A 21,097-nucleotide genomic window follows, 5' to 3' on the forward strand; every position below is an offset into this window, starting at 1 on the left:
TGTCTCTAGCATCACCAGAACAGGAATCTTTGACCCACTGCTAACTCTTCTGTTAGTCTCTGATCCTGGCATTACTATTTTTCAGGTGATACCTTTGTCCTGGGGAAAAATCTAGCCCGATCATTGGTGCCACATTCAGACTCAATGGACTCCACTTTGCATCCCACCAACCTTGTCAGCTCCTCCCAGAATCTTCGAACCACTGGATACAGGCCTTTGCTTCCACCCTGTGGCCACCCACTGAGCTCTGCTTCAGCAGTACGAAGGCTGTGCTCCAGGGGTAAGCACCTGCCCTCCCTCTCACTCTTGCTGTAAGAGCTCCGGAAACCTAGAAGAAAAGAGCTCTGATGCCCACTATTTCCTATTTATATCTGGGTCTGAGTTTACTACTGGGCCTGGCTCAGCACTGGGGAGACAGGAGTACATAATAGTGAAGCTCTGGGTATATAATAGTGGAACCTAAAAGCTCAAGACCTACAGCCAAAGGGATGGGGTGGATTTATCCATTAACTTCTGAGCAATTGTTTGAACACCAACTGTTGGCATAAGGATGCAAAAATCAATCTCTTCTTTTCTTGAAGGAGCTCACAGTCTAGTAGGAGAGACCAACAACCAAGTTTCCTGTGAAACTGTCTGGAGTGCAGCTTCACAGATTTGCTTTAGCAAGTATATAAAAGCTACAGGAAGAAACACTCAGCTCAAATTCAGGATCCAGGGGAAGCTTCCATAAGGAACACCTTGGCACTTAAGAGTAGGGTTCGGCATGTCCTGCCTGCATAGAGCTGTATAAAGCCATGAAATCAGAAGGTCTCTATATTTGCTGCTCATGGTCTTTTCACATTTATGGACTGCTAATGATGCTACACATACCCAGATGGCTTTGGCAGAGAAGAAAAGTTTTCCACCCCTGCTGTAGAGGGTAATTGTCAGTGACCATATCAGAGATGGGAGGGTAAGAGAGCTTTCTAAAAAGACAATATAGTACAAGCAAAGGAATAACTGCATGTATTTTGGTATTGCTGATACAAAATATAGCACTGAGATTTAAAAGAGAAAAACCTAGAAGCTACATAGGTTATATAGTAGAAGGTTTTCATAATTGAAGGAAGCTATCTCAAGGGGTCACAAGGCTGCTCCCGTCAACTTATTCCCAGTCAGTTTATCAGGACAGTTTGAGGCTAGGACCAGCTGCTTAACCTCAACCATCCTGTGGGCTATAAAGGCCCCTCAGCATTGTGCATGCAAGGTACATGCCCCAACCCCTGTGCTATTGTCCCAGCCCTGTAGAAGACTCTATATTAAAGATTAGAGAGTTTGGTGTTTGTTTTGTTTTTTGGTTTTTGGGCCACACCCAGCGTTGATCAGGGGTTACTCCTGGCTGTCTGCTCAGAAATAGCTCCTGGCAGGCACAGGGGACCATATGGGACACCGGGATTCGAATCAACCACCTTAGGTCCTGGATCAGCTGCTTGCAAGGCAAACACCGCTGTGCTATCTCTCTGGGCCCGAGTTTGGTGTTTGTCTTCTAGGCAATGAGAAGTCACTAAAAACTTTTCATTAGTGACAAGGCCTAAACAGGATTTTTTTTTTCAGTGTATCTGTGACTATTGTATTGAGGATGGATTTGAAAAAAGTCGCTAGAAAGACCAATAATAAGCTCTTGGAATAGGTCAAATCAAAAGAAATAATGGACCAGTTTAGGGCAGTGATACAAGCTTTGTAGAACTCTGGGCCCGAGTTTGGTGTTTGTCTTCTAGGCAATGAGAAGTCACTAAAAACTTTTCATTAGTGACAAGGCCTAAACAGGATTTTTTTTTTCAGTGTATCTGTGACTATTGTATTGAGGATGGATTTGAAAAAAGTCGCTAGAAAGACCAATAATAAGCTCTTGGAATAGGTCAAATCAAAAGAAATAATGGACCAGTTTAGGGCAGTGATACAAGCTTTGTAGAAGGAAGAATAGATTAGAAACTATTCATAAATTTAGTCAAGTTTGAGGATTCTGAGGAAGAATAGGAGCAAGGAATATTCCCAATATGTTCTAGATGCATGGCTGGATAGATTGATAGTGTTATTCACTGACATAATCAGCCTTAGATACAAAAGGAGTTGGGAGGACCCTGTGATATCTAGATACCCAGGAAGCAGTTGCAGCTCTGAGTGCCAAGGGTGAGAACTAAAGCTAAAGTTAAATATTGGGGAGTCATCATCAAGTAGACAGTAGCTGAAGCTGTATAGTGGGTGACAATCACTTTCTGAGAATATGTGGCCAACAAAAAGAGGAGGTGACCTAAGAAGATCAACTTGGGAGCAATAAAGTTCAGGAGGTGTAAGCAGGTGATGGATCCCACCAAGGAGAAAGAGGAATAAGCACATGTAAGGAAGGACAGAAAAATACAATGTTGTGGTAGTTAAGGTGCATTTTAAGGAGAGTGTAAAGACAGAAATACCTGTCATGTCCTGTGGTTAGAGGGTGATTAGTGGCCTTACAGTGATGGCTAACCTTTTTGAGCCCGAGTACCCAAACTGCCACACAAAGCCAAAGAATTTCCTCAAAAGTGCCAGCACGTTAATTAAACCTTAGTAACAGATTTTAGTATCTAAAAACTATGTGGCACTTGCTGCATATCTTACCGTATTTTCCAGCATATAAGATGACTGGGCGTATAAGACGACCCCCCTAATTTTGCAGTTAAAACATAGGTTTAGGCCTATATTCGCTGTATCAGACAGAACGTCCCTGGGCTGCAACTGTATGTACCACAGTGAGCCAGTCACAACAAGCAAAGGTTCTACTGTAATAGACTTCCTCTCTGACTCTGGCCAATCTGAGCAGGCTTTTGACAGTGTAGATTCGGGTCCAGAACATTTCTAATTTGCATGATAAAAAGCCTGCTTGGATTGGCTGAGTTAGAGAGGCGGTCCGAGCAGCCTTGCAGTGATTGGTGCAGGGTCGAGTTGGAAAATTCGTTTTGTGGCAATATTCAGACAATTTTCGTTTAGCGGCAGATTGAAACATTTTTCGGGATATACTCAGCATATAAGACAACCCCTGATTTTCGGTTGACTTTTTTTTGTTTCAAAAGTCGTCTTACAGGGGCCAGTGAGGTGGCGCTAGAGGTAAGATATCTACCTTGCAAGCGCTAACCAAGGAAGGACCCGCGGTTCGATCCCCCGGCATCCCAAATGGTCCCCCCAAGCCAGGGGCAATTTCTGAGTGCTTAGCCAGGAGTAACCCCTGAGCATCAAATGGGTGTGGCCCCCCAAAAAAGTCATCTTATATGCCAGAAAATAAAGTAATTGTGGACCTTCCCGTGTGCCAGCTGCAAGGCCTTTGCATGCCACTGTTGAGGAGTCATCATCAAATAGATGGTATCTGGATATCTGAAGGCCTTTGCATGCCATAGGTTCGCCATCACGACAAGAAGTTTGAGCAGATTACACTGGGCACAAGTGCCAAGAGACTTATGGGGATGAAAAAGGAGGAAGGTAACTTTTAAAAAAGGATGAGAATAAGAACACTGGGCATGTCTCTCAACCAGATGACCTGAGTGCTGCAAGAGAAATAAATTAAAAGTAAAGGAATTATAAGGCCAAGGTGGGGCTGAGATGAACAATCTTGAGCAGACAGATGAATCTATCTAAAGCAAGGGTGATGCCATGTTCACTCAGACACAGGGAAGACTGTGGAATGGACATGGAATGGACGAGAGCAGCTGAGAAAGGGATGCTTTGGAGTCCTAAAGTCTGGTCCTAAGGAAGGCAGGAAGAGGGCGGATCAAGAAGGGAAACACGGGGGCACAGCTGTGCACGGAGACCTCTAGTTTACACAAGCTGTGATTTTCTGCTGCTTAGAGACTAGATGGAAGTTGAGAAAGGGCTGCTGAAGAATGATCTTAGTAGGACCAGATGGGCAGGGAGCAGAGCAGGAATCAGTGGAGCTGGAGGATCAGATTTGCAGCTTTGGTAGGAAGAAAGCTAAAAAATATGGGACAGTTTGGGGTTGGGTTTTCTTTATTCCTGACTTAGAGTACTATAAATATTGGCTTTTCATGAACATAATTCTGACACCCTGCCCTTCACCAGTCCACTCATTTCCCTCTCCTCCTTTTTTTTTTTTTTTTTTGTTTTTGTTTTTGGGCCACACCCGGCGTTGCTTAGGGGTTACTCCTGGCTGTCTGCTCAGAAATAGCTCCTGGCAGGCACGGGGGACCATATGGGACACCGGGATTCGAACCAACCACCTTTGGTCCTGGATTGGCTGCTTGCAAGGCAAATGCCGCTGTGCTATCTCTCCGGGCCCAGTAGATAGTATTTTTATTAAAAAGAAAACTTTAGGGTCAGAGAGATAACACATCAGCGTTTGCCTTGCAAGCAGCTGACCCAGGACCTAAGGTGGTTGGTTCAAATCCTGGCGTCCCATATGGTCCCCCGTGCCTTCCAGGAGCTATTTCTTTCTTTTTTTTTTTTTTTTTTTTTTTTTTTTTGGTTTTTGGTTTTTGGGTCACACCCAGCATTGCTCAGGGGTTACTCCTGGCTGTCTGCTCAGAAATAGCTCCTGGCAGGCACGGGGGACCATATGGGACACCGGGATTTGAACCAACCACCTTTGGTCCTGGATCGGCTGCTTGCAAGGCAAACGCCGCTGTGCTATCTCTCTGGGCCCTCCCTCTCCTCCTTTTACCCACCTTTCCTCTCAGAGCCTCCAACTCAATTGTATATGTCTGTTCCCCCCATTACATTGTTTTTTTATATCTTTGTTGTTGACTTCTGTTTATCTGTAAGTCCCATATATGAAAGAGATCATCTTTTTCTGTCCCTTTCTTTCTGGATATCTCAGAAAAATATCATCTTGCTCCATCCATGTTGCTACAAATTACATGATTTTGTTCTTTCCTCGAGCTGTGTGTGTGTGTGTATATAGTATATATTGTGTATATTTATGTTTTATATATATATATGTATATATACTCTTGATCCATTCATCTCTGGTTGGGCATTTAAGATGTTGCTGTATCTTGGCTACTGTACTGTGTAGCAGTGAACATAGGTGTGCCTTAGGAATAGATGCCAAGAAGGGCATTTCTAGGCCATATGGGAGTTTCATTGATATGGGACAGTTTCAGTTTGATATGCTACTCATTTTGCAATCACAGTGGTTACAGTGGACATAAATCCCATAAGAGTTGGGAAGATGGGCTCTTATAGTCAGAAAGTAGAATGCTGGGGGCCGGAGAGATAGCTTGGATATAAGGCATTCGCCTTGCATGCAGAAGGTTGGTGGTTCAAATCCTGGCATCCCATATGGTCCCCTGAGCCTGCCAGGAGTGATTTCTGAGCATAAAGCCAGGAGTAACCCCTGAGCGCTGCCGGGTGTGACTCAAAAACCAAAAAAAAAAGAAAGTAGAATGCTTATAATTTTGAAGTGGTTTCATTCTAAGAAGGGGGCAAGAAACAAGGGCAAGAAATAAGACCCTGGCCTTCAAACTGGGTATTTGAAGTTGAATGACTCTCCTCTATCTTAATGGCATGTTTTGGTATAGATATAAGGGAACAAGTAAAGTGCCCAAAGGCTTTTGTTTAACAAAAGGTTCAAAACCTAGAGAGATCCACAGAACCAGGAAAAGTAGACAGTCTGTTGTATTTAACCTCTGAAGTATAGAAGATTTGAAAGCAATTTAGAAAATTCCAATGATTTAGTGAGGTTTGTGCTAAAAACAGGGATAAAAACCAAACATATATTTCTACTATAATCACAATGTTGTAAGGAATAGCAGGAAATAAGAGAATAATAAACATAAATGCATGTAGCAGGACAGCCCCTGAAGAGGTTGACTGATGGAGGGATGGAGAATGAGGCCCTTTTCTTCCAGCTCGGAGCACGTGTCTGCCACCCTGTCTAGCCCACGGTTCTGAGGTGAAACGGCGGGTAAACAGCTCGCAGACAATCAGGCTCGTGGAAATATTTGCTTTATTCGGATGGACAAAACTGAAGTCCAAAGACTCCGATTCAGTTCCAGCCAGCAAAAAGCCTCTCGCCTTCCACAGACCCTTGCTCTTATCGTCCAGAGTCAGGTCCCACCCAATGGTGGGATCAGATACCAACCAATGGTGGAAGCAGAATCAGGTCCTACCCTAGGGTGGGGGCAGAATGCCAGGTCACACCCTAGGGTAGGGCACAATCACCTAATCAGATTAGGGTGAGCAACATAGTAATCCCCCAAAATATTTACATACACAATAAATGCATGGAATTATTTTAAGTGTTGGTTTGTGCTCGACTGAGAAGGAACTGTATAGGGAATTGAAGGCTTTGACTTGGAAATCAGGAAAGGCCTCTGCAAGGAGTCAACATCAGAGATTAGCACTGAGAAGAAACCAAATGCACGAAGATATAGGGGGGAAAATATTATGGTAGGGCTGAAGAGATAGTATAAGAGTTAAGGTGCTTGCCTTATACACAGTTGAACCCAATTTTATCACCCATACTGCATTTGGTCCCACAAATTTGAATATAAACCTATCCTGTAATATAAAGCCAGGAGTAAGACCTGAGCACTGCCAGGGATGCACTCCCCCTAAAAGAAAAGGAAGTTACAGACAGGAAATGGCAAGTTGGAGAAAAAAAAGCAGTCTACTCTAGAAGCAGAAAGAAAGTGGCATGTCTGGGACATGGAGAGTAAAGGGGGTAGAAGCCAAGAAATGACGTGAAGTAGAAGTCAGAAAGGAGTCACTATTGGGGCTGCCTTCCATACCAGAACTTCTTAAATTGTGGGCTGTGAACCTATATGGAGCCACATAACTGAACATGGAGAGTATGAAAAATAAACCTTAGGATTTAGTATCAGTACATATTTGGCTTGTTTGTCTATTCATATATCTATATTCCTGTGGTAAATGGAAATTTCGGGGGTAAAAGGGGTCACAAGTGGAGGAAGTTTAAGCAGCCTCACTCTCCTGTAGGCCTGGTACCAGGGTTCAGTTCACTTCACATGCCCATGAGGCTGTGTGTGAAACCAGACTGATATGAGGCAGTTGCTGCATTTAGCAGGGTCTGGGATCTTTGTGGAGGTTCCAGGTTTTATAGCATTATAGAAATACTGGGGTATGTGATGCAAAAGTGAGATCCGAGGATGAAATGCTTGGTGAGATCAGTTGTTCCAGGATGAGACAAGAAAAGTTGTGGGTCCATGCAGCCAGCACTTCCTTTGCTGAGCTAAAGTCTGCCAAGGGAAAAGGAGAAACTGAAAGGAGGGAGAGACACATCACAGACAGAGTGGATAAAAAAAAAAAATTGCCAAAGGTCTATGACAGATGATGCTCAAAACAAGGTGTTCCAAAGCCCACAGGGAAATGAGCTCTCGAAGCCAGTTTCAAACTCAAAATCTGGTCAGGGTTTCATGCTCCCATGAGCATTAAATTAACTTGAGATTTCTAGCTGCCAAGGCAGTGCTGTTTGCTGTCATTGTATTTGGTTGTGTTAAGTTCCCTCTTCTTTAGGCCTTGGAAAAGGCCCCAGATGTTATCTATCAACTTATTTTCTTCCAAGGCCTCAAGGATTTGACTCTAATCTTGCCAAACTACTAAAGCTTTTCTAAAAAACGGTCCCCAGAGCCAAAGCAAAAGCGTCCTTAACCCCTCCCTGCAACACACACAAACCCCGAACCCTTGTAATCACTTTACCACATCCCCCAAGCCCCCAATTCAAGTCCAGGCTGAATCACTGCTTCAGTGTACAGCTCCCTCTCAGCACATCAAAGGTCAGGTCTATCCTTGAACAAAGATTTGACTTACGGAGCTTCTCTCAGGCACTCAGGAGGTGAATGGAAAATCCTTCCTTCTTCAGCTGCCTCTGTTCCCAACAGAGCCCGCTGTGAGCTTGTCCACCAGCCCCAGCCATGCCCAGCCCTCCTGTGACGAGGGGCCATCCTCCTCTCCACAGGGTCAGACCGATACCTGGAAAGCCGTGACACTTCTCGACTGAGTGGCCGGGATCCTTCCTCCTGGACAGTCGAGGACGTGATGCAGTTTGTGCGGGAAGCAGACCCTCAGCTTGGACCCCATGCCGACCTCTTTCGCAAACATGTAGGTGCCTCTGCCTGCCCTCTCTGGCCTGTGCTGGAGGTCCAGACTCCAGGAGCTTGTGAGCATGTGGGCTCTGGGATCTGGGTCTCCTGAAACAAAGCTTAGGGGGTGCTGCCCAACTGAGGGACAGAATCTCAAATCTGAAGGTGACAACTCTGTGTCCTGAATTCACTTTCCTCCTATGGAAGGAGGGGCTGAGTCAGTCTTGTCTCCCCTTGTCTACCAGGGTGGTCTTGGGTTCAGGGCTAAGGTTTACTTCCTTCCCATGGGACCTTTTTTGCCCCTCTACTTTCCCTGGCCTAGAAATGATAGGGCCTCAGGTGCCAAGTTCACAGATTCCCCATCTTATTAGATGCCTCCTCAGTGGCTCCATCCTGAGCTGCTGACATCTCTGGGGCCCTCTCCTCATCCCTGTAGGGTGCATGCTCCTGACGGGCAGGGCACATCCCTGTCTCCAGTCTCTGCTGTGTGGTGCTCTTCAGCTTTTGGGCTCCACAGAACAGATCAGATCATTCTTTCTTTAGTCATTTCCATCTTAGCTGCCAGATGGCTTTAAAGGGTACTCTGTGCTCAGGCCCTAGCTTGCTACCACTGCTTGTGTCAGTGTCAGCTTTGTGTCAGGCCAGCCCTGACCAGATGGGAAGCACACGTTCTCCCAGAACAGCTGTATGAACACTAGCATGGTGGCTTCCTGGAGATAGGCTTGAGTTAGGAAGGGCAGCAGAGAACCACAGTACAAGAAGGGCTGTGGGGCCCTGTAGACTCATGGGGCAGGGTAATGATTCGAGGGGACCTGAATGTCACTGCAGGTCCACTAGTGGGGCATCCCTGAGTGGGAATCCAACCAGGGTGCTGACAGTGCCTTCCCACCCACAGGAGATCGATGGCAAAGCCCTGCTGCTGCTGCGCAGTGACATGATGATGAAGTACATGGGGCTGAAGTTGGGCCCCGCGCTCAAGCTCTGCTACCACATTGATCGGCTGAAGCAGGGCAAGTTCTGAGCAACCAGCATCTCTTGCGCAGCACTGGCCAAGCAAGATGGGCCTCCTGACGCCAGAGCCCAGGCCACCGTGCCAGCACCGCCCAGGCCTCCTGGAGCCTGTGGACCCAGCATCGCAGCAGCTGGCCTGTGTGCCCTTCCATGAAGGACCCAGGAGCAGTGGAGCCCAGAGTTGGCGCCACCCATCCCCATAGTCCTGCCTTGGCACTGAGCTCCCCTGTATTCAATCCTCACGTCCGGCTGGCTGCTATCCACGAATCTAGATAATGGAGGAAGGTCTGGCAACAAGGCCTCCAAGAACAGAGCCCCAAGTTGACCCCCTCACTGACGGGGCTGCTGTGACCCTCCCCAGACTTCTGCCTCCCCGTAGGCTCCCCATACTTCTGAATTAACAGTGCAAAACATCGACCTTTTTTTAAAAAACAAAACAAAACAAAAAAACAACCTTTTCTTATTGCTAATTTATTGTTTCTGGCACTGAGGCGGTCCCAGCTTCTGCTTCTCTTGTTCTGGACACTGGCTTTCATGAACAGCTGCCCTGCAGAGACACGGTCATTTATGGGCCACTCCCTCAGTGGCCCTGACCACCATTGGGAGGACAGGATGCAGGCACCCTGCCCATGCCTTCCTTCCTGAAGAGGGCGCTATGCTGCTCCAGGAATGGACAATTTCCCAGGGGCCATAGCCCCTGCCGTGGCCAGAGGAAGGCTGGGCCTACAGTGTGGAGACCAGGCATCCCCAAGGTGGCTGAGGAAGGGTCTCTGGGTTGATGTCCGGTGGGCCCCATCCACTGTCCATACGCTTCCTTTGTAAGCACATCAGCCTCACGGCCGCCCCTGCTGCTGTCTATTTTATGTCAATCTGTTTATAAATAAAAGACAGTCTAGATCCCAGGGTCTTTTTTATCTGTCAGTAGCCAAATCACAGCAGATCAACACCAAACTTCCCTGGGCTCAGACAGGGGCGTTCTCCAGAATTCTGCCTGCTGCAACCCTTCAGATGAGGGAGAGAATGAGCACTGCCTACCCAGGGCCCCAAGACAGGTGATATTTGGGGGGCTGAGAGGACTGTGATGGGATCCGTGATCCTCTGAAGGCCCCCGCATCAGCACAACTTCTGAAATGAGGAACAGTGAAGGTAGGGTAGCCAGCACTGTTCCCAGGACTGGGAGAATAGTCAGCTGAGGACAGGAGAAAGCAGGGAGGGGTACAGCTGCCACTCAGGGGCATGGGTAGCCACTGGCTCCTGCAGGGCACCCGAGGCTGCTGCACCTGTAGGCAGTGTCTCACCTCACCTGTCAGAGACTGACTTACACCCAGCTCTGGAAGGTGCTGACACCTGGCCCTGGAGGGTCTTTGCTCTGAAGCTAGTTCCCCTCTTAGAACCCTCCTGGGTTAATGGGGTCCAAGAGGAGACCTGGAATGCTCACACATCAGGAAGCGGATGCTAGCTCCTCCCATGGACCTCTGTGAGGTTCTGGCTTAGTCCATGTTTCTGGGCAAGCAGCATGTGGGGTCAGAACTGCTGAAGCAGCACAGTCCCATCTCTGGGTGGGCCTGGCCTATGACACAAAAGCCATTGCCTGCACCTCCCAGGCCATTCAGCAGGTACCCTTAAGCAGATGATAGTTTCCTGGTGTCCACAACATGCCAAGCAGGACCCAAAAGACTGGGCCAGGCAGGTCTGGAATGGCCCGAGTAGTGTGGCCGAAGGGCACAGGCCATGGCCACATTCCCAGTTCTGAGAGCAGAGGTTACTTCCTTATATCCCATCTGTATCCAAGGAGCAATGGCCCATGACAGTTCCCCATATGACAGTCCTGGGCAGTGGGTGCCACTGATCATTTCTCTGTCTCCAGGACCCAGTGTCTCCAGAAATAGAATAGAACCAACCTCTCCAGCACTCATATACAGGCCCGAAATCTAGCAGCTATTTTTATCAGTGTTGGGAAAAGAGGTAGGTGTCGTGTAAGGTACAACTGTCCTGCAGGAGGAATCTGAGGGATCTGGAGAATGTCCCTGAGGGAGCTTGACTTCTGTTGGCTTTCAGAAGTCACTCCTTGGGCCAAAGCAATAGAATAGCAGGTAGGACACTGACTTTGCATGCCATCAGCCTGGTCACCCTGGATAGTTTCTGAACCCACCAGTAGCTAGGAGAGACCCTGAGCATCACTATTATGACTCGAAAAAGCAAAAGGCAGGGGCCAGAAAGATAGTACAGCAGGAAGAGCATTGCCTTGCATGCATTCAACTGGGTTCAATCTCCAGCATCCTATACGGTCCCTCAAGCCTTCCAGAAGTGATTCCTAAGTGCAGAGCCAGGAATAACCCCTGAGCACTGCTGGGTGTGACCCAAAAACAAAAATACATTTTTTTTTTTGGTTTTTTGGACTTACACACCCAGTGATGCTCAGGGGTTACTCCTGCATATGTGCTCAGAAATTGCTCCTGGCTTGGGGGACCATATGGGATGCTGGGGATCAAATCCATGTCCGTCCTGAGTAGCTGCATGCAAAGAAAATGCCCTACTACTGTGCTATTGCTCTGGCCCCACAAAATAATTTTTAAACCAACAAATTTTAAGAAGATAAAAGACAATTTGTAAAATAAATAAAATTGAAAAGTTGCTCCTTCCTCCATGGTCAACAGGGTCCCCAGCCTGATAGTGTTGCCTTGGGGTTCCCTCAGCCCTGCCCCCTCAGAGATGCCAAGTGAACAGCACAGTGAACAGAACACCTGCTTCCGCAGTGAGACTTGCATCTCCTCTATGCCCCAAACGCCATCGTCACTTAACAGCAGGTGACACCTGACCTTTTACAACCAGTGCGATGCTGGACCTAATTTTCCACTCTTCCGACCAATTGCTCTGTCTGGCACAGTGCAGGGACCCATATCAGAGGGATCCCCAGAACCAAGTATGTTGCCCATGGGGAGCAGCACGGGGAGCTGGGCCCTGCAGCATCTAGTGGTGTACAGACCAAAGAAAGCCCTTTGTGTCACTTGGGGCATGAGTGGGAGGAGGTATGTCTCAGGGGGGCCCTGCAGTGGGGTAATGGATCAGTGTGCTGGGGTGGAGCAGGAGGCCCTCAATACTGGCCTCATGCCTACCAGCAGGCTTTATTGCCCCTCATGAGCTCACAGAAGTCAAAGGCAGACCCCGCCCACCTGCTGCTTACTGCCTCCCCAGTGCTTTTGCTGGCCAGGGGGCAGGGCCTGTGGGATCTCAGTGGTGGTGCTGGGCTCTGCCCCCCCCCCCCCCAGAAATCACCAGGGCATGAGGGCCATTTACTTCCCCTTTTCCCCGATGGCCCTGACGGGTCTGATCTGAAAACATGAAGTCCCTCAGCACCCCCCATACGGACAAGCAGCAGCTGTGTGCAGGGGTGAGTGTAGGGCTGCCTGGGTACAGTGCAAAGCTCAGAAGGGAGGGCCCAGGGTAGGGGCAAGTACACAGGGGTCCCAGCTCTGAACTCCATTCCTCTCATCCCCATGGGAGGGCTTGATCTAGACTAGATGTTCTGATTTAGGGATCCACAAGCCTCTCGAGATTTCAGATCAATAGCAATTTCCTGGGGAGGGCCTCGTTTCTGTGAGCCTCAAGTCAAGAAAGCATGGGGTTCAATGGTAGAATTCTCGCCTCCCCAAAGTCCAAGAGATCCACCCCAACCCAGGACCTAACCTCTGCTCCCAATCTTCAGACCAGGCACCAAGAAGTGGTGATAGGTTCATGGCTTGGGATTCTTTTCTTAAAGGCCAGGGCAGAAGAGCAGTTATCTTTGTGGCCAAGAAGCCCCAGAGAACCCAGGCATCCCCAGACCTTGAGATAAAGGGACTCATGGGAAAGAGACTTGGAAGGGAGGGGGGTTGGTGAGACTAACGTGACTCCTCCTTTCTCTGGGTGCTTGTGGGTTGGAGGAAAGGCCACAGTGCTCAGCCTCAGACCCCGCTTCTCCCATCCTAGGCCTCGGGATGACAAGGCCCTTCCTGCTGGCCCACAGGCTCCCACCCCTCTTTGACTCTGTCTAGTCCCTGCCACCGTGGGAACCTCCCAAGAGCCTTGGTACCTCCTGTGTCCCCGGGGAGACCTGGGAAGAACCGCAGGCCATGAGGACCCCTGGAGTCCCCTCCGAGGCCCCGAAGAAGAAATCCTCACAAGCACAAATGCAGAAGGCCTCATAGAGAAGCCCCCCACACAGCCCCTTCCGGAAACCTCACTCCAGTCCAAGGAGGCTCCTGGCACTCACCTGCTCTACGTGGGCCACCTGAACCCCCAGTTCTCCGTGTCAGTGCTCAGCTGCCTGCTGCGGGACACCCTGGAGCGGTTGGAGCTGCCAGTGGCACGGGAGCAAATCGAGGTGGTGCGGCGGCCACGCAGGGCCTATGCTCTGGTGCAAGTGCCCGCAGACAAGGCCACTTTGGCCAACCTGCCCTCGCGCCTGCACATGGCGCTGAAGGAGCACCAAATCCTGCAGGAACTCGTGGCCCGGGGAAAGGAGCTGGTGGTGGGGGAAGGCCGGGGGTCTCCTAGCCACAGAGAGGTGAGTTCATGCGGGGATTAGGAGTGGTAGCCAGGGACAAGTGTGCCAACAGGAAAGAGTTCGAGAAGAGTTGACAGTGTGACATGAAATGGGACTCATGGTTGAGAGAAGAAGGGAGATCCAGGGCCAGAAGTCCAGTGAGGGGCAGAGCAACCCAGACATGGCTCCTACCCAGAGCAGAACCCCAAAGGGCACCAAGTGAGTGGGGGGCTGTTCCACCAGGCACCAGGCCTGGGTGTCAGGGAGACCAGCAAGAAGGTAAGGCATCTTGGAGCTGCTCAGTCCAGAAACCTGCAGTGTATGCTGCATGGTCTGAAGCTCTCTGCTTACCTACTCAGCCGGCCAGGGACCCCAGCTCCTAGAAAGTGAGCTCTTGGCACTCACCACAAAGCCCTCAGTGCCCCCATAAGACGGACACCCAGTGGGAAGAAGCTGCTCACAAGGAATCAGTCCCCTGCCAAGGACACATCCAGGGTGGAGAGCTCTGAGTGTGCCCAACCCTTCTAACCTGCTCTTGGCCTCTAACCAGCAGGACGACAGTGGCCCCAGCTCTGGTCCCAGCAGCCCCAGTCCCAGCCCTGGCCCCAGCCCCGGTCCCAGCCCCACACTGGACTGGCTCTCCAACACCTCATCACCTAGCTCAGCCAGGTCCCCAAGATGGTGCAGCCTCCAGGGCCGGCCAACGGGAGTGCACTCAGACACCGCCATCGAGCACCAGGAGATTCTGGGCCAGGAGCGGCTCTTTCAAGGAGCCTTTCTGGGCACAGAGTCACGAAACGTGGAGTTCAAGCGGGGCAGCGGCGAGTACTTGAGCCTGACCTTCAAGCACCACATACGGCGCTACATGTGCGCCTTCCTCAATAGCGAGGGCGGCAGCCTGTTCGTGGGCGTGGAGGACTCGGGCATAGTGCGGGGCACACGCTGCACCCAGCGCGACGAGGACCGCGTGCGCCTGCTGGTGGACTCCATTCTGCAGGGCTTCCGGCCACAGGTCTTCCCCGATGCCTACACGCTCACCTTCATCCCAGTGGTCAGCACCACCAGCAATATTCCACTAAAGGTGAGCGAGGGCCACGGCGCCTGGCAAACCACCTACCCATGGCATCTGCCATCACTTCCCTTCCCGCACTGAAAGCAGCCAAGTTGGACAAGGGGTGTGCTAGGACAGCTGGAAGGGGCTCTGCCTCCTGCCACCTGTCACTCCCAGTGAGGCCTACCCTTAGGATGGTGCAGCCAACACTGCGGTGCTCTTCCCCAGGTGATCCGCCTGAGCGTGTGCACCCCAAAAGCCCCGGCCGAGCCCCTGCTGTACGAGACAGATCAGGGAGAAGTGTTCCTACGGCGTGACGGGAGCATCCAGGGCCCACTGACTGTGCATGCCATCCAGGAGTGGTGCCGGCAGGTGGGTGGCACATACGTGAGGACGAATGCAGGGCGGGCCAAGGTGGGTCCCGCAACCTCTACAGGTCTGTGGCTGGGGTGCCTAACCTGGAACTGGAAAAGCTGTGGGTGGTCTGTCAGCTGGTCTGTCAGCTGCTCCCACTCCTGGGAGGTGCCCCATGAAAAGCCTTTTCAAGAGGGAAATGACAGGTGAAGTCAAGCAGACCAGTAGGGAGGTGATTCAGTGATACAGTTGATTCAGTGATACCCCACCTGCCTTGCATGTGTGAGGCCATGGATTTGATCCTTAATATGAACAAAATGCACCTTCCAAAGAGCAAGGAGGGATAAGGGGCTGAGAGAGGCAGATGGATGGGGGACCCAGAACTGCTGGGCTCTTAAGGGAGCTGGATACACCTGCGCGCACACACACACACACACTTGCACCATACAGGGCTGCTGATAGCACTGGAGTCTCAGTGAGGCAAAGGAACCCCAGCTTGGAAGCTGTCCTCAAGCTTTAGCGCTGATTTAGCCAGGGAGGCCCATCACACCAGGCAGCATCCAAATGCAGGGTAGGTTTTTAGGGGATGAGTTACCAGCATCCCTAGATCCTGTCATCCCCCACCAGCCTGTGCCAGCCCTGCTCAAACCTCTGCTCCCTCCACTACCCATCCATATGCCCTTAGAAGTGGTCGGTGGAGCTGAAAAAGCTGGAGGAGCAGGTGGCGGCGTTGACGGCAGAGAAGGAGCAGCTCCAGCATCTGATGCATCGACGCAAACCCCGCTCGTGTACCTGCTCTGTCATGTGAGCTCCCGCCTTCATCCCGAGGCCTCCCAATAAAACCAAGGGGCAAGCAGTTCCTGGCCTTGCCATGGCTCCCAGGGCATTCAGACAGCCCCCAATAAGGCTCCATCCCCCTGTCACTCAAGTTTCATCCTGGTGTGATTCCCAAGGAGCCCGCTTTCAGAAAGATTCTGCACACTTTGCAGTGGTGAGGGATGGACGACTGTTCACTTCCATGGAAGGGTCATCTGGCCAGGCTAGAAGTTGATTCCAGAGGACAGCACAAAGCCATTAAGTAATCAGTTTCTTGGGGGCACACCTCCATGGATGGCAGGGCCCTTCCTGAAGCTCTGTAACATCAAAACTCTGATACGTACATTGTGCCTAGTCTCAGGGTCATCTCAGTAATGTCTGAACACCCTACCCAGCCCACCTGCTGTGACAGAGCCAGGTTTGGAATTCTTGGGGTCAAAGCCCAAACCCCCTTTCCCTTAAGAGCTCTTACATATTCTGAAGGGGCAGAACAAGGAGCTACATTGCTTTTCTGCCCTTTCATCTAAAGAACAGCACAGGAGGTGGGAGTATAACTCTTTGCAGGCAGTTGGCAGCTCAACACACTCCCACATGTGCCATACTACTATCCAGGGACTCTTGCCCTCCTGGCAGGCACCTTCAGGCCCTGAGATTCCTTCTCTGGCCATCCTGCCTGAAGCCTCCATAAAGCTGCCATAGCAAGGTTTGCCTGAGCTCACACTGCATGGACAGAGCCAAATTCCTACAAAGCTACTCGAGGGTAGGGTCCTCGGGTACATTTTGGGGATATTGTCCAATTAAAGTAGACTTCAGGGGTGGGGGGTATTTTGAAGGGGGTGTAGACCAAGTAAGTTTGAGAACCTATGGTTATGTAATTTCCCCCCTATTCAAACCACCTGGCAACTCGCCCACCCCCTCCTTACCTCACAAAACTCCTGCCCACACTCTCCCACCACCCCGAATTCCAACTACACCACTGGAGCAGGGTTTCTCAAAAGCACTTCCCATAGGGCCTGTGTGCTACTGTGCTCTCTACCTGGGCTGTAGGACTATTTCCTGCCCAGCCTGTGTGAAAGTGAGCTGAGCACCCTCCAGCTCACCACCTGTTTTCATTTTCTTGGCCCAGAGCCTGTAACTCTTGCTGGTAATGGTGGTTTCCACCAGATTCAGATTGCTCTCATCACTGCTCACACCTGAAACGTACAGGGTGTTACAGTCGATCAATAAATAGCTGAATTCGGAGTCTGAGCTTCCAGGAATCCCACCGTCAAACAGGGCACCTCAAGGTACCACTACGTCCTGGGCTCCAAGCATGGAGCAGACACCTCAGCTGTGGAACATCAGTCCTTCACCAGCAGGGGGTGCACTACTCACCATTGTTCAAAGATTGTCCCCCCACCAACCCCACCCCGCTACTTACTGATGACCAATCTAAGCCTCTTGATCTCCCCCAGAGTGAATTAATCATACAGTGTCTATGTAAATGAGTGAGAGAAGTAGAATGCCTGTTTCGAATATAGGCAACAGGTGGGGAAGGAGGGAGATGGGGGACATTGGTGAAGGGAAGGTGTTCTTTATATGACTGAAACCCAACTACGATCATGTATGTAATCATGGTGCTTAATGAAAAACAAAACTGGGGCCGGTGAGTCCTCTGAAGTCTCAGAAATGCTTTCTCTCTCTAGCAAAGCACTGGTGCCCACAGAGACCAGCAAAGTATCTGCAGGCCACCTGAGTGAATATGATGAAGGACCTCAGCCTCCAATTCTCCTCAGGGAAAACCTGAGTTATGCCAACCTGTGCTTAACCTGAAGTAATGTCTGGACCCCTTTTCCTGAAAGGGTGTGCCGATGGCCAGCATTTACACATTGGTCAGCTGAAGCCTCTTAAGGTGCGAAGTCCTTACTGCTGTGGGGACATGGCTATTACCCATAGATAGACCTAAGCTCTCAGCGCAGGAAATTGCTTTTACACAATGAGAAATATCCAAACCTCACCCACTAGCCATGTTTAAAGTACTGGAATAAGTGCAAACGAAGATGCTTGATTTCAGTCCTGGAGAATGAGCGGCAGCTTTTAGTCTCAGGGTTGGCAGCCTGTGCCGGAAGAGGGTCTGTGGTGGGATAACTTTCTTCTGGGTGTCTGGTGAAGATGCAAACTAAATGCTGAGAAAGTTTCCATCTAACCACCAGTTACTCGTGTGACTGGAAGCTGTGGTCATAGCTGGCTGTCCCCACCCTGCCTGGGGCTTTGCTGACACCTCCAGAGCCAGTTTAAGTGTGACTCAGCCTCATCTCTTGCAATATGTAAGACCCACTACTGCTGTCTGCACTTGGAGAAACCTACTCATGTAGTGGATCAGAAGCAGGAGGCACTGTTGGAGGTTAAGACACATCCTGCTACCAGGCACTAATACTCATTACCTGGTCATGTGTGTGGGGCCTGGGCCTGGCAGGGAGAGATCTGGCCCATACTGGTACCCACACATCTTTGATTAGAAGCTGAAAACCAAAATTTCAAGCCTGCCTGTCCAGGAATCAAACCTAGGGATCGATCCCATGCGTGAGGCATGTGTTCCAATCCTGAAGAGCTGAGCGTGTCCACAGGATCATGACACACAACCATGAACCGATGGCATGTCAGGTTCTGCATTATTTATTAAGTTAGAGGATACACTGAATTCAGCACAGAGCTGTGTCCGCCACATCACACTAAGAAAATAGCTCTTCAAGACCATGTCTTGACTGCCATGACACAATTCTGGAAGGAAAAGTCCCTTGGAGCCAAGTCTACATGTGAGAGGGTTGCAAAGGCAGCTTCCCCGAAGTCTGTTCTGTCTTAAGGGACCCCTTGATGCAAGGAGTGTTTCCTGGGTCGGGGAGGAAGAGCACAGCTCAAGGTTGAGGTGCTAAAAGCCACACCCAGAGACTAGGCTTCTTGCTGTCCCACCCAAATGATGCCCCATGTAAGCACTAGCTAAGTTGTCTCTCCCCGCTCGCTCCTAAGGGCTCCTAAGGGTGCGCAGCGGGCTACCACGCTAATCCACAATGATGCGAGGTAGTTGGAGAAACAGGGTGAGGGACGCCCTTCACCAGCCCAGGTTCACCATCTGTTCTAGTTCCCATGTCCTGCTGCTAGTCTGCAAGGCAATGACAAGATGGAGCGTGACCAGCTCCAGGCAGCTCTCCGGCAGGAGCCAGCAGACATGCTTGGGACATGGGAGCCAATCAGCCCCCAGATACTGCTCCCCATAGTAAAATAATCTGAATACAAACATAATTTAAAGGAAGTGTCAAAAGCCAAGTTTAAAATCAAAGCTGTTAACTTAATCGAAGTCTGATGGTGCTGCTGAAGAATCGTACCTGTGTGAATGAAAACATCCCAGTCACTTGGTGATGTCTGTAACACCAATAAGCTAGGATGGCTATAAGGAAGGGTGACTATACTGTTCTTCCTCTCTGCTAACACCAGCAGTGGCTCAAGTTTCAGCTGCCCAGAGCCAACTCTTCAGCTTCTACCTGCTCACCTGTGGTTCCAAGCTGCTACATAAATTACGAAACCCAGCTGCCAACTATACATACATACATACATCCAATGAGGAATCCACTGATGTATAAATTACCTCCCAACTCCACAGGGAATTGGGATGTCAAGGAAGCTAGCGGCTTTTAATCCCCGGGCCATGGCTGTCTATAGGTGAGAACAAGTGATCTAGCCTGCATTTTCCATGGCAGCTGCTCCAACAGCAACCAGTCTATGGATTCTCCTGAAAGCCAAACCAGACTGAAAACTAAAGGGCCCATACATAGGGCATGAGTGCAAGGCTGCTGGATTCAGAGAGATAGCTTGCCAGTGTCTTCAGGGGTCCCCTAGATTCCTGACACTACCAAACCCTTTCCTCCACCAGCAAGCAGGACACATACTGTTTAGCCAAGTCCAGTGTTATATTTTTGGTGGGGACGTAGTTGGAGCCAACCCAGCAGTGATCAGGGTGTCACTACCAGCAGTGCTGGCAAGACCATGCACTGTCAGGGATCAAATATTGGACCTCCAGCACAAAGCAGCAAACACTCAGCTATCTTCCCTGGCCACCACTCTACTGTTTTAATGGAGTTTACAATTCACAGGAAAATCCACAGCTATTTCAAATTAGACTTAAAAGACTGGGCATTTCCAGAACAAGCAGCAATTAATGTGTGCTGCATGTGTTCATTTAGATCCCTTCTAAACTGGAGAGGTCTTAAATGGCTGAACACATGCTTGTCATGGGAGGGGCAGGCTCCATACCTGGCACTGCAGGACACTGGAAGTGACTCAAGAGCCAGGCATAGACTGAGCACCGCTGGGTGCAACCAAAAGAACTGAAAAACAAAACCACTTTGCAGTGGTTTCACCCATATGGGGAATACAAATGACTAAAATCCAACAGATTAACTGACTGGGTGAAAAATACAGTGCCGGATGAGTGGGGAGAGGTAGGTGGGTGGGTAGGAACAATGGACTCTTTTGGGGGCTGGTACAGTTCCCCCAGCCCACGGGTATAAAACTGTACTATGGGAGTCAATGACAAAGAAGAAAGTGAAGCACTTCTTGTTGAAGGCCTGCAGCTCTGGGGCCGGAGGTGGTGCTAGAGGTAAGGTGTCTGCCTTGCAAGCGCTAGCATAGGACAGACCGTGGTTCGATCCCCCCCCCCCCCCCGCGTCCCATATTCGCCCCCCAAGCCAGGAGCAATTTCTGAGCTCATAGCCAGGAGTAACCCCTGGGCGTCAAACGGGTGTGGCCCAAAAACAAAACAAAAAAAAAGCTTGCAGCTCTGACAAGATGACAATTGTCACAGCTAGATCTCCACATTTACACTGTGACCTGATATAACGGTCAGAAGCAGCTTGCTCAGCTTTGTCCAGGCTGGCCATGACCAGAGTGCCCTGCAGGGGTTGTCTTCAGCACCTTCCCTCCAGCAACCTCACCGTGTTGTCTAAAAGCCTAGTCCTCGGGCACTGTCGTATCTTACCGCTGCAGCTTCAGTCCTGATTCGATGACGGGAACTTCAGTTCTGTGATTTCAGAGTCAGGAGAGCTGCTTCCACTCCTGTCACTGTAGGTGTCCCTGCAAAATTCAGACACTTTCTTTACCCTCAAACACTCGCTGGTCCTCCCATTCCTGTTGCCATGGGGCACCCAGTGCCCACCCTCCCTACGTACAAACAATAGCCATGATTGGAAGAATGTTGGGGAGGTTTGGTGGGATGTGGCCAAGTCTCCAAAGTCAGACATT

The 21,097-nt window shown here is 50.1% G+C and overlaps 3 protein-coding genes across 9 annotated transcripts in view; 2 read left to right on the top strand and 1 right to left on the bottom strand.

The window, feature by feature from the left end:
* The window catches only part of SCMH1 (Scm polycomb group protein homolog 1), a 207,877-nt gene extending 197,902 nt beyond the window's left edge, over window positions 1-9,975 (top strand). For all 7 annotated transcript variants that reach the window (XM_049774735.1, XM_049774739.1, XM_049774737.1 and 4 more), the window contains 3 exons: window positions 86-280; window positions 7,943-8,085; window positions 8,962-9,975. In XM_049774735.1, the coding sequence (XP_049630692.1) occupies window positions 86-280; window positions 7,943-8,085; window positions 8,962-9,087 (464 nt within the window). In that variant the 3' untranslated portion in view covers window positions 9,088-9,975. The remainder of the gene's footprint in view (window positions 1-85; window positions 281-7,942; window positions 8,086-8,961) is intronic.
* The window catches only part of CTPS1 (CTP synthase 1), a 1,052,426-nt gene that overhangs the window by 1,001,673 nt on the left and 29,656 nt on the right, over window positions 1-21,097 (bottom strand). Inside the window, exon 18 of the mRNA XM_049774765.1 lies at window positions 20,822-20,929. Within this exon, the coding sequence (XP_049630722.1) occupies window positions 20,845-20,929 (85 nt within the window). The 3' untranslated portion in view covers window positions 20,822-20,844. The remainder of the gene's footprint in view (window positions 1-20,821; window positions 20,930-21,097) is intronic.
* Window positions 12,697-15,815, top strand: SLFNL1 (schlafen like 1). Its single transcript, XM_049775519.1, has 5 exons — window positions 12,697-12,808; window positions 13,112-13,623; window positions 14,153-14,683; window positions 14,882-15,025; window positions 15,693-15,815. Exons 1-5 carry the CDS (start codon window positions 12,697-12,699, stop codon window positions 15,813-15,815), a joined length of 1,422 nt encoding a protein of 473 aa, XP_049631476.1.

This window comes from Suncus etruscus, chromosome 6, assembly GCF_024139225.1.
Source record: "Suncus etruscus isolate mSunEtr1 chromosome 6, mSunEtr1.pri.cur, whole genome shotgun sequence".
Lineage (NCBI taxonomy): Eukaryota > Metazoa > Chordata > Mammalia > Eulipotyphla > Soricidae > Suncus > Suncus etruscus.

Coding starts and splice junctions, on each gene's coding strand:
- SLFNL1 (XM_049775519.1), top strand. CDS start 12,697: ATGGGGTTCAATGGTAGAATTCTCGCCTCCCCAAAGTCCAAGAGATCC. Junction 14,684..14,881: donor CCAGCAATATTCCACTAAAG/GTGAGCGAGGGC, acceptor GCTCTTCCCCAG/GTGATCCGCCTGAGCGTGTG. Junction 15,026..15,692: donor TCCAGGAGTGGTGCCGGCAG/GTGGGTGGCACA, acceptor ATATGCCCTTAG/AAGTGGTCGGTGGAGCTGAA.